The following is a 13,671-nucleotide window of genomic DNA, read 5'->3' on the forward strand; positions in this document are numbered from 1 at the left end:
CAAACATGGGAGGGTTGTGGCTGACAAAGTTAGCAGATGACTGCAAACTAGGCACCATAGTCGATACACCAGCTGACACATACATCCTACAAAAATGCCTCACAGAAACGGACAACTGGTGCCGGAGTCATGGCCTTAAACTAAATGCCAAAAAATGTATAGTCATCCCCTTTGGGAAAAACAAAGTACCCACAAATTATCACAAACAGTAACCCACTGAGTACGGAAAAAGTAATCAGAGACCTAGGGACCCAAGTCGACAGCAACCTCTCATTTGACACCCACGTTGCCAAAGTGGTTAGAAAGGCATTCTACCTTGCACACCTTATCATGAAGGGATTCACATCCAGATCCAAGGATGTCATTGTACCCCTATACTCCTCCCTCATCAGACCTATGATTGAGTACAATGCCCCATTTGGTATGTACCTCACCCGGCACTTGCAGCAGCTGGAGAGACCACAAAAGTACCTCACCAAGAGGATCAAGGGTCTCCAACATATGTCTTATTCTGCCAGACTAAAGAAACTCCAGCTCTATTCAATAGCATACCGCCTGCTCAGAGGTGATCTGTGCCTGACGTACAAGGCCATGTCCAATCAGGAACTGATGGACATGCTCCACCTCAAAAAATCCAAATCCATCAGAACCACGAGAGCTAAAGACTTAAACCTCGGCACAAGTATGAATAGGACATGCTGGAGGGATAGATTCATAACTCAGAGGCTTCCCATGTTCTGGAACAGAATCCCAGTTCATGTTAGGCAGAGCCCCTCACTGACTCTCTTCAAGAGAAATCTTGATGAGTGGATGGGAGATCGCAAGTTTACCCCAGGGGTCACATCTGTGTCACTACTAGACAGGGGCACAGTAAACTAATTCTATTATATAAGGGGACCTTCACTGTGTCACTACTAGACAGAGGCACAGTATTCTAAATCTATTCTGTACATTTTTGTACCATTTCATGGGGTGGCGAAAGCCACATCACTATGGCTAGGCTTACAAATGCCCCAGGGCAGATAGCCCAGTACTAAACTATGAAACTGGAAGCATCTTATCCCACAGGCAAACCTGTTTACTACTGTTCACTGTTGAACCTGGTGGTTACAGCAGTGACCCTGTGACTAGTTTGCCATGTTCCACATTTGACTTTGGTACCCATCATGCACCACAGACAGCTTCTCATTATCACACTCTCTCTGGAGAAATGGTAGTAACTCATTTCAATGCATTCCAAAATGCAAACATCATGCTACCAGTGCTGGAGCCGCAAGCATCTCAGGGGAACATCAACACAAACCGCTATAAAAATGCTCATTATTTTGCTGAAATGAGGAAACTCCAAAGCAAATGTACAAAAGAACATTTACTGTAGTTATGCACTTGAGGATTTTATTTAGCTATTAACTAATCAGTGAATCTGTCCCTTTGAGGACACATTCCAGCCATGCCCCACACCACAAGGCAAAGAAAAGAGCAAAGCACTGTCCTTTAGTACTGAAAGAGGACAGGGACAACTGTTAGGCTTAAGCTAGTATACAGCAAACCAAGCTGCCTTACAGTCTCTGTAATATTACAACTTGTCTATTAGTCTCTGATGAATGTGGAGTACTTTTCTCTATGGAAGAATTGGCCAAATAACCTTAGCTACAGTCACAACCTGCAAATGAAAACTGAGGTACATACCTAGCTACTCACTCCAGCAGTCTTTCCCTTTCAACACTGCCAGCCTCAGAAGATACAACCTCAACTTAAATGGCATTTCACTGTCAATTTTCTTTTATTTGAAAAGTAAAATCAAAATCAAAGCAAGCAGCACAGCTCCCATTTTGAGCCACTACAAAAATAATTTCCAATTTGTGACATTCTACAGATATTTTCTTAACTTCATATACTTAATGTAATGAGAAGACACTCCCTAGCAACTATATACATTAAAAGGTGAGGAATACAAGTGGACATTAATTTCTCAGATTTCCCAAACTTACTACCCCATGCATTATTCTGTAGTCTTTAAAAAAAGAAAATAAAATCTGATGAATTTATAAAGTGTCATACTTCACGAAAACCAAGTATGCAAACCACTGCATGATTTCTGCAGTTTATGGTATGATATTTTCTCCTAAGAAACACCAACACAGCAGGACACTGGCAGGTTAATCTTTCAGTACTTGGAGCTGAAAAGGAAAATGAGCAATCTACCTCAAATTTACTAGAGCATATCCTCATAACCAGCAGAAAGTCAATAAAAACAGAGCCTGTTCTAAGAAATGGCCCCAAAAACTTACTTCTGAAAGGCTTTATTATTAACTTGCATGTACATCGTTTGCTGAAAAATCCAACACAAAGCCAAACAGAACAGTTCTCACTTACACTTACACACACACACACACACACACACACACACACACACACACACACACACACACACACACACACACAGTGAATGCCCTACTGCAAACTGACATGAACAGGTTCTATTTTATCCCAAAGGTAGCACATAAGTGTCCCAGACCCCCTATAAAATATTCCTCACCACTTAATTTTCTATTTTAAAGATATTCCTCACCACTTAATTTTCTCTTTTAAAGAGAAACAATCAAAACACCTCCTGACAGGTACCAAATTAAAAACAGTCTTTTTTTCAACAGCCTACGCACAAAAGACATCTGATTACAGTAGTTACGTTTCTATTCTAAACAGTTTACTATAATAAATCAAACAAAATTATACAGGTCGTACCTTATAATCTCACTCTCTCAAAACAACTGTCAGCACTTTCAGATTTTCACCTTTAATATACATTACTCGAATTCAGTCAAGTCTTAAACATGTCAAAGCGTTTCTACTTGGAAGCAACATATACTACTAGATTCAGGCACAGCTGGAAACCTGGTTTTCAGTTCCCTTAAACCCCCCCAACACAAACACACACATACATATGCATAATGTATGCATCTGAACAAGTTAATTTACCTCCTTTTTGCTTCTACAACATCTCAGTAGAAGACAACAAAAAAGTACACACATGTAGTATATTAATTTTGTATGTTAACAGTTAAGGAATCTGAATGCAAGTGTCCCATTTCAGAGTACATCATTAGCATGAAACAATCCACCAGATATAATTAAATTCTACAAAGATGCAAAGCAATAAAAGTCAGTTATGAAAATGTTCTGTCCCTGTACATCTCACAGTATAACGCAAATAGCCTAGTGGTTTTCAACACTGTGAACATAAAAAAAATATATGTTATACATAGAATATCATACTTTGTGACACTTCATTAAACAAAATAGAACTCACCGCACTATATACATTTTTTCCAAGAAGAATTTATGGCGCAGATTTGAAAAATTGGATATCCTCAATTTCATGTGCTACATTAATGGACAGGATACTGCAATGAGTAATAACTTTAAATAGTACATTAACGAACAAGAGAATATACTGCGACTTTTGCATTCTCATGTTAGTCAGTTAGGGTACTTAACTGGAGCAAACCAGACATCTAACCATCAGTACCACAGAATCAAAGAAACACAGTGTAAAGTTACAACCTTGCAGTTAATGAACATTATTGTATACAGTCAATCATAAGACGATCCCCAGCAGATTTGATTGCCAGAAACAAAAGAGATTTCTACAGAAAAATGCCAAGGAGTATTCATATGCATATTACAAATGGGGGTCAAATAAAGCACATATTCCAAAGATTCACCTGTGCAAACTTTCACATGACATTGCGTAGAGTGAATAATCCTTCCATGATACTGCAGCAAACTGCTGCATCCAATGCCACACACCAGAGTTTCACATCAGAAGAGTCCTACAGCATGATAATGGGGCAAATTGTGAGTCCTACAGCATGATAATGGGGCAAATTGTGAGTGAATCTGAAAGGGTAGATCACTCTTTCAAACAAACAGCGACACGTTCACAATTACTAATGAAATGCACTGTGCTATTGGTCAACATACAAACTATGTGCTTTTTACTAACCCAGTGTGATAACTGATACATGGCCACCTAGCAGAGTTATCAGCTAATGCATATACTTTTCAACATAACTTAAAGGGACCAATTAAAAAAATTTGAGGGTTGCTACAATCAGCTGTGGATAGTACGCAAATGGCATTACATGCTACAGTTGTAGCATAACCATAATCCTCCCCCCAATATCATAATCTAACACATTTGCATCTATGTTGTAAAAAAGTGGGGAAATAATTTGAAAAAAGATGTTAATTGACAGATGATGGTTTGTTTCACAGTGTTAATATCCAGCTGTGCTTTTTAATGTTCTAGATCAGTTCAAAAAACAGAGAGAACAAACTGAAAATAACTTATTTCTTACAAATTGTTTTCAGCTTTTGCATTTTCAGTGGTACAAAAAGCACTAAACGTATTTCAATTGTGCACAAAAAACATAACTGCATTTTCTCAGAAGATCTGCTTCAACAAAATATATCCCAAACAGAATAAGAAAGCACAGCCACTCCTGGGGGGGGGGATGAGCCATAGTAGCTTGTACTATATCGAAGTACAAATCTCAAAAGAAGATGTTTTCAACACTCAATATGATCATTCTAACAATATTTCTGTAATATGCAATGGAAGTTGTACAAAAAATCTGAAATAATCAAAATATAATGTAAGGGGGGTGCACTATAAAACTCTGAAAACAAAATCAGAGGAAATATTTTTTATGAACCCCAGGAGTATCAGATGTGTGCTGTATATTAATTAAAAAACACAGAATACAGAAATATACTAATACTGAGAAACTGCATGGATTCTGAAGCCTGCAAGTAAATCTTCACAAAAAAACACCTTACCAACTAAACAAAAATGCTGCCTCTTAACAAGGAAGTACAACTTACTGGATTCAGGATTTATGTTAATATTTACAGATATGTAACCATAAAAATGACCAATTATTCAAAATGAACACCACAAAGACCCCAAAATTAAATTACTACACTCAGCAGTCATACAAGCTTGTTCTGCTGGATATTAAAACATACAAATGAAAGTAACAAACTTAATAGCATGAACAAAAAAGCTGTAAGAGTTGCTGAAGCCTCTAGCAGATATCCAAAACGCTCTGGTACTTAACGTATAAGCAGTTTATTTAAAACAAGCAACGCTTTCGTCACTCCACACGAGCAACTTCATCAGAAATAAAAACCATTATACAAATGCAGTTGTATTTAAAACATCCGCCTCTAAGCGACATAATTATGTAACCAATAAACTTCTTAAAACAAACCTGGTTAAAGTTTTGCCAAGAAATTTAAAGCACCACACAGTAAATTATCGGCATGACTCTAGCACTAAATAGTTATACAAAAGTAGGCAAACAAATAAATCTCATTCTAAGTTCTCTATAACCAGTTACAGGATTTCATTAAAGGTGTAAGAACCATAAATATCTGTATCTAAATTATTGAAATGTAACAAAAAATGTATTTTACAAACCTGAATGAACATAACTAGACGGATGTATTATAAAACTAATACAGTCTCGCACATATATATATTTGAAACTAATACTAATGTCTCAAACAGCTCTTGAGCTTAAGTAAGCAGGTTATATTACAATTGTCATTTAGCCCTGGATAAGAGAATGCATTGAATGACAGTTGCCATACTAATTCACGGCATTCTAAAACTAGGGAAGTCGGTCCTCCTCTAATGTCACAAATAACCTGATCGATTACTAAGAATTGAAAAGAATGCCCTGTGTGGGTATTAATGTGTTTTGCTAAAGCTATTAAAACAGTCATTGAAGGGATATGTCAGCGTTCATATGTACAGTGTGGCAACTCATTGGATTTCACAATGAATTTTGCCCTTGGACCATATTTTAATAAAAGGTTTTGTAAACATTTTATTAAAACACAGTCTGAATAATCACCAAACACCAGCTCACATTACAAGCCAATGCCAACACAATGGTACTGGTCTGGGTATATGGGCGAATCTGTGTATAAGGCAATATTAACTAGACAGGTACACTTGGAAATTATAAGTACTATGCCATACAAAGGCAGAAATATGAATGCTGAATATCAGGAAAAGAGCTTAATATATTTTTATGCTACTGCATAACAAAGAGCAGATTATGAACTAAAATGACAGTACATCAGAACCATAAAGCCATTTTATGTACACTAGTTACCACAGAGAAAATATTGTAAGCTTATACTGCACTTTAATGAAGGGGCAACAGTATGATGCAGTCTGATAGTTTTACTTATTTAACATGCACTATACAATTTCAGTGTCTCAAAAGTATAAAAAAATTTACATTTATGTTCTACACTTCACAAACTACCAAGAAAGCCAGGTCACTAAGTGATTTCGTGCTGCATGCTGTGAAGCAAGAGTGTGCAACACTTACAAGCTCTTAACAGTTATCTTGCTGGCAGTAACATTATTGAATTTTCCCAGTAAACTTTTAAAGGGAGTACACTTAGACAGAACCAAATGCACTTTAAAGATAATGTTCAAAGCTTTAACTTACCAACCAAAATTGCCAGACAATGGATTGAAATAGCAACATCTTCACTTTAGCTAAGGAATACATCCTGAATATACTGATATTGTATACATTAACATTTTAAAATAAAACATAAGTTATATTTCAGCTTCCACATTCCACACAGCCCACACACACTCGTGCTACACATCACACATGATTCTATGGGCTGTTGTACTAGCAGTAATATTTTTTGAAATGAAACAAAAGGTATAAAACAGACACACAATGAACACTCCAGCAACAATAATGTTTAACGATTGTTGTTGTAGTGTGTTCATTTTGTGACTCTGCTTTTGTGCTCCCATTCTGTTATTGTGTTGTCAAACCTCACGTCTTTTCCATTCTCATAATGCAGAATAACATCACTACTGCTGCCTAAAAGTATACCATTTATTTGCATTTCAGATAGATATAGCTGGCAGATATACACAAGAAATTTAGTATTTACACTTTCTACACGAACAAAGGCAGAAGCTGAAACCGCTTATGTAGTGTCCATAGCCATTTCTCAATCTGGTGTCTGTCTTTTGCACCTAGATTCCCATCACCAATTACTGCCCTTCACAGCTTCATTCCTGGAAAGGCACAACCATAAAATCAGCTGTTAAACTGAAGTCTTAATTTCACATAATCTTACTATTTATAGGATTCAAAACAGCTGCTTAACAATAACCTCCCAGTAATATGAAAATGGAATGTAGATGTGGTTTTCCATTTAGTCGCTTTGAATATGATCTTTCAGTACTGAATCATTTAATAAACCAGTCAATAGCACAACAGGTAGTATACTTATCTTTGGTGCAGAAGGCCGTGGGTTCTATTCCCACACCAAGCAAATGGAATGCTGACAGTGCAGTGCAGCATGGGGAGGTGCTGTACTCCTGGATGCGTCATCCTTCAGATGAGATAGTAAATCAAAGGTGCCATCTGCTGGGGTTGGTGGAAGCTCAGGTAGATGTAAAAGATCCTACAGCACCTATTAAAGAGACTAGGGGTCCTTTATTTATATACTAAAAGAATCTTACTTACAAAATTTATTTATTTATTTATTTATTTATTTATTTTACATTTGTTGACCGGGCTAGTCTAGCTGGACATGTATCCGTTTTCAGTAGAGGCCCGGGGAGAAAAGCTCCAGTACAGGCAATAAACAATGATTTGGCACAATAAAGCATTAATATGAGTAAACAATACAAGGTAAAAAAAAGAAAATACAATTTCAACACAAAAGAAATACTGAAAATAGGAGATATACTTATAATATATACTACTGTATTAGACTTAATAAACAGAAACTATAACACTACTACTAATATATACTACTGTATTAGACTTATAAAACAGAAACAATAACACAAGATGAAGTTAAAAAAGGTTGCTGGTAAAGTCTACTTCTCAGATATAAATCTCAAACTATTGAAAGTGTTTGTGAGGAGCTCAGTAAGGGGAAAGGGGAGGAAAATTAGGTAAATGAGGACATGGTTTCAGTCGGGATTAGCACAAGGACACAACCACTGTGCTTTAAGATGTTCTCTGATGTGTTTTTTGAAAAGAGAGGTAGAGTTTTGATTAGTTATTTCTTGAGGGAGTTGATTCCAGTTTTTACCTATGGAATTTGAAAATAATGAATCTCCAGCTTTATTATATGATTTAGTTAGAGATACTAGGAGTTTGTTAGCAGAACGGAGTGTGGCTAGGTTTTTATATGGTACGATTAGTTTTGTAAGGCTAGGGGTGGCATCAGGGTAGTAGAGGGTCTTTTGAATGATGAGTAGTTGTTGATAGAGTAAGTGGTTAGTTAGCTCTAACCAATCTAGCTGTTTGAGGTTAAGACAATGGTGTGTTCTTAGGGGAGTAGCAGTAATGAATCTGGCTATGCTATTGTAGCAGAGAGAGAGAAAATATTTACAAATGTACAAATATATAGATATGGTTACCTTAACATTCATAATTTCCATTACAATCGTGCTAAATTTTCATCCCTATGAGACCCCCACTCCTTTTTCCAGAACAACCATCTGATTTTACTTAATACTGTTGTCAAACTCCATTTACCATTAAAATGTCATTTATTCTTTCAATCCATATAACCCATATACATAAAATAACTCATCTATTCTTTTAACATATTGTTTATTTCTATTCCTATAATATCCATGTTTAATGTTATCGACTTTTTATACCTACTAAAAATCTTCTTTATATAGTTTTCCCCATAACTAACTTTTTACTCGTTTATATTTCATAAATACACGTTCTGTAGTTTCTTCTTGACAATGTAAACATATTCTATCATTTCTTCTTATATGGCATATTTCCTTTTACTAGCAATATATCTACTACCAGTCTCCACAAAAAAATTTTGACACTCTACTTTCTGATAACACCATTTGCTTCTTATTTTTATAGCTTTAATGTTGTCATCTATTAGATTTTCCCATGGTTTTAGATAGTAATGTCTTAATTACATTTTTATGCCATACTTTTCTGACTTTCTAGATCATTTTTTTTTTCCATTTTCCAGAAAAATTGTTTTTCTTGATATTTTATTGCTTCATTTATACACTCTTTCAACTTTACTCTTTTTTTCTTAAGCCCCAAAATGTATTATACTTGTATTTTTACAATTCTATTAATCTTTCATCTTTTTCATTTATCCACTAACACTTTGCACAAATTTAATGAAGCAGCATATACCACTGAGGTAATTAACTTTAAAATTCCTTCCACTTTATTAACATACAAAATGCCTCTTTTCACTGGGTTTAATCTAGAACTCCATATAAATGAAAAGAAAATGTTTGCAATAATTCCTTGTCAAATACTGTTGGCAACATAAACACACTTGGCAAGTATGCTATTTTCACATCAGTTCTGAATTTATCAAACAAGTCTTTTTTTCTGAATGATAATTTGTATGTTCTCTAGAAAAAAAAGACAGGTTTGCAGTATTTCTTGTACTGTTTTTTCCCCACTGAATTCTTCTTACATCTTTACTCCCAAACTTTACACCGAACACAGAAATTTCATTCACTGTAAATACATACCCACATCTTTACTACATCACATAAACCTTTACTTTTCTCTTTATTTATAACCAATTCCATCACTGCTAGACACTGAATTGTGCAAATTATTACTTTTTTTATCCGTATTTTTGCAATGATGTCATCTGCATACGTTAACAGAACTGGAATTCATAACTCTTCAGGTGTTATATACCCTGCCACCTTCATTCTGTATTTTTCTTCACATACTATCACAATCAAACTAATACAAAGAGTTTACAGCTCATTCATTGGACATCCCTATCTTACACTACCTTTTGGCTTACCCAGCGATTTACAAGCATTTTTTTACTTTATAATTACTACACGCTGACATGCATATTTCCTAACATTCTTACTTATATTTTTTCATTATTAAGATTTCATGTACAACTGTATCAAATGCCTTAAGGTCTCCTATCATTATAAATTGAACAGCAGAAGCGAAAATCATATCATCCACAATTTCTCTATCATTAATAATCATAATATTTTCGATTTCAATTTTAAATCTTATTTGTATTATTTTCGTAAATATCTTCTAATCATTATTCAGTACTATCGGTCTCCAGTTTTTTTAATTAATTGTCTTCTATCTTCCTTCTTCTGTATGAATTTAAGTATTCTACTACATAATTCTTTATACATAAAACCTTGATTTAACAATTCAAAATCTTTGAGATTATATATATATATATATATATATATATATATATATATTTTTTTTTTTTTGCCAATCCCTTAAATTGTTACACAATTCATACTATACTCAATCTGGTCCTGCAGTTGAACCTATATTTATTTGTCCTAATACTTTATCTAGCTCATTTAAAGAAAGCTCATTTTCCAGCTTTTTTTTAAGACTTTCCATGGTTTGTTTCACTAATCTCTTTCTTTAAACTTTTCTTGTACACATTGTATTACAACATTCATAATCTTTTACCCAGTTCTTGATTTCTCCTTTTACATTTTTTTTATTTCTCTCATTACCCTACCATCTTCCTTTACTAATCTACTTAAGTAACTCAATACTTTTATTTTCATTGCTTATATAACAATTCTTGTATTTTTCTTGATTTCTTTCATATAATTCTTTCTTTGTCAAAGTGCTTTCTAGCATTATGTTCTAAATATTCCAAAGCATTGTTATACATTCTCTTATATTTTTCTCTCTACTTTTCTCACATCATATTGCCACTGTAAAATACATTTATATTTTTCCTTAAATACCCACCATTCAAGCCAATTTTTATAAAATATTTTCACAGTAATATGCTCTTCCTCTAAGTGTATTACTAATCTATTTCCTTATTCATTCCATGCTCCCTCATTTATCCTGGTTATTCCTTGGCTTATTTTTTTTATTTATTCCTTGTTTTTCTTCATCTCTAGCCATATTACAAGGTGATCAGAAAATCCTCTTTCAATTACCTCCCCTTCTCCTAAAACTAAACCTTCTGATACTGTAAAATAATCTACTTCAGTTCTATACGTACCCCTTTTTTAGTCCCAGAGTTCCTCAGCAAATTTCCTGTAGTAATATAAATACTACCTCAGCTCTCTCCTAAAAAGAGGCTACTAGTGGGATTAACTATAGGAGTGCATCTGATGATACTGTGCTTGTAAATATTTAAGAATCTATCCTCTCTGGGTCTCCACTAAAAACAGGCTCTGACCAACTGTGCTACTCTAGTTAACCAAGACAACAAATAATTTACTTAAAATGGCAAATAGTGATAGCAAAGAAGTAAACAATAAAAACACATCAAACTTTAAAACTTTGTTAGATAAATCTGTCAAAAATAAGTTACTGTGACTAAACATGAGTTCATGTAAGGGCAGATCTGTTGCTGCACTACTCAGTCCCCCTTAGCTATTTCATGCTGCTATTCACTACTGCTTTTAGTGACTCTTCTTATTCCAACCAAGACAGCTATACGGCATTTTTTGCTCAAACTATGACCATCTCTGTTATTATTTTTAGTCCATGTACTGCTCCATTAACTATGAAGGAAGTGGAACACTTGTGTTAAATCCCACTGTGGTATTTTTTAACTGGCTGTTTTACGGCATCAATTCAAGCCTTTCTCTACTGGGGTTATTAGTTTCACAGCAACTATTCAAAAGAAAGCAACATTGGCAGTCATGTCTCTTCATTTTACATGTACTGGAGTGACAGACTAGAATCATAAATCTAAGAACAAAACTCCTGGAACCAATGTACATATACAGTAGCAAATGTAGGAAAAGTCAGACTGCAGAAACCATCTTATAAATCCTGTTTTCACTTTTTATATAGCAGCTGTAAGCCAAATATTCTTGCAACAGTTCTACTTCCCACTTTAACATGACCAAACCAGCATCAAGCTTGACAGCAGCTGGAACTTATTCATCCTGTCTGAAGTTATTCTCCAAGCAGCACCGATTTAAAAACAAGCAAAAAAGCTTAGCCAAGTCAGACTGGCTAATGTCAAACTGGAGAGAAGGCTAGCAAGAACTTCCACTACTGGGGAACATGCTTGAGAAAAATGTATTTCCTATCAAAAATGTTCCCTTGTGAAAGAATTAATTTATAGAACTATTCAGCTGCAGGTTTGCATGCTGCAATGTCACTAAGTACAGCTCAGAACACAACGTTGCACATCCTAATACTTTTCAGGGGGTGGGGGCTTCACATGTTTGTTTACAGTAAACATACACACACACATATAATATATATATATATATATATATATATATATATATATATATATATATATATATATAAATAAATAAAATGTGTATTTTCTTTTCTCAAACATCTCCATCCATATCATTAAAGCAAATATTTTTTTTCTGCTGGAGTAGTACTATTATTTGGCTAGATTAACATATGCAGTTCTTGAATAACATAACTCAAGGTTTGACAACACTGAGCAGTGATGGATGCTATATCACTGTCTTTAATACACAGCCAACTATGGTATTAGATGTACTAAACACATATGCAAGATCAAATAGTATACCTGTGAAAAAAGTCCTTGGGTGAATGATGGTGTAAGAGAAGGGCTTAAAAGTCCAAGTGGGCTATCAAGACTAGTGACAAGCAATGTAGGCAGAAGTTCAAGACCCTTTGGTTTTTTTGATTTTACAGACTGACTTGGGCTGACATTCTCTTCTACAGAAAACTCGTCCTTGATCTCTGTGGAAAGCTCATGAGATACTTCCAAATGTCCTGGAGGAATGGGGATATCTTCTGTGCAGGCATTAATGTTTTCAGAAGTCTCCACATCACAGCTTAATGGTGGAGATGGTGAGCGTGAAGGAATGAGCAATGGTGGTGAAATGGAAGATCCTGGGTGACTACTGCTGACTGACGCAGTCAAGTCTGGCAACAGATGACGATTCTTCTGTGGAAGAGATGATCTCTTCCACAGGAGATGGAGGTGCAGGGGAGCGGAGGGTGCATTTCTAGGCAAAATGGTGCCAAATCTGATGACAGAGGCTGTAGACTCATGAGTGGCCTTTTTCTCCATCATCTTTTCTGCTGGATTTTCAATTCTAATAGACTTGAAAAGTTGCACATTAGAAGAGTTCAATGAGTTGAGTGTAAACGAGGAATAGAGCCCTGAGTGAATGTAGTCATTCCGACTAGATGACCGAGATGCAGACTGTGGCGGCAGCGGCTTCTCTTTTACTTGATTTTCTTTATCCCGAAGAGCACCAGATTCGGAGCTGGACTCAAGAATACTGCTGACACTCGGGTCCAAGATTTGGGGGTAGGTGACAAACTTGTATACAAACTTCTGCCCATTAACTTTTTTCAGAATATTCTGTGGACAAAAGGAGGAGAAAAGAAAAACAAATCAGTATTTTTTCCATCTTACTACCAATTGTAACCATCAAATTTTAGTAAATTTATATTCTACAGGTCAGTCCCTTCAGTTTAGACAAACTTTGCACATCAAAGTTGTTTAACACAGTTATCAAAACACTGACATGACAATTTCTAAAGAAAAGTGCCTTCAGATATACTTAACTGTACCTTTTCCAATAAAGAAAAAGTACAGTTGTGTACACTTACCATAAATGTA

At 35.1% G+C, this 13,671-nt stretch overlaps 1 protein-coding gene across 1 annotated transcript in view; it reads right to left on the reverse strand.

Annotated features, from left to right (window-relative positions):
* ELK4 (ETS transcription factor ELK4) overlaps positions 1-13,671 on the reverse strand; it is a 384,359-nt gene that overhangs the window by 132,011 nt on the left and 238,677 nt on the right. Inside the window, exon 3 of the mRNA XM_044076824.1 lies at positions 12,604-13,410. Coding sequence (XP_043932759.1) covers positions 12,604-13,410 — 807 coding nt within the window. The remainder of the gene's footprint in view (positions 1-12,603; positions 13,411-13,671) is intronic.

Source organism: Protopterus annectens, chromosome 7.part0 (assembly GCF_019279795.1).
Source record: "Protopterus annectens isolate FY-2018-M chromosome 7.part0, PAN1.0, whole genome shotgun sequence".
Classification (NCBI taxonomy): domain Eukaryota; kingdom Metazoa; phylum Chordata; order Ceratodontiformes; family Protopteridae; genus Protopterus; species Protopterus annectens.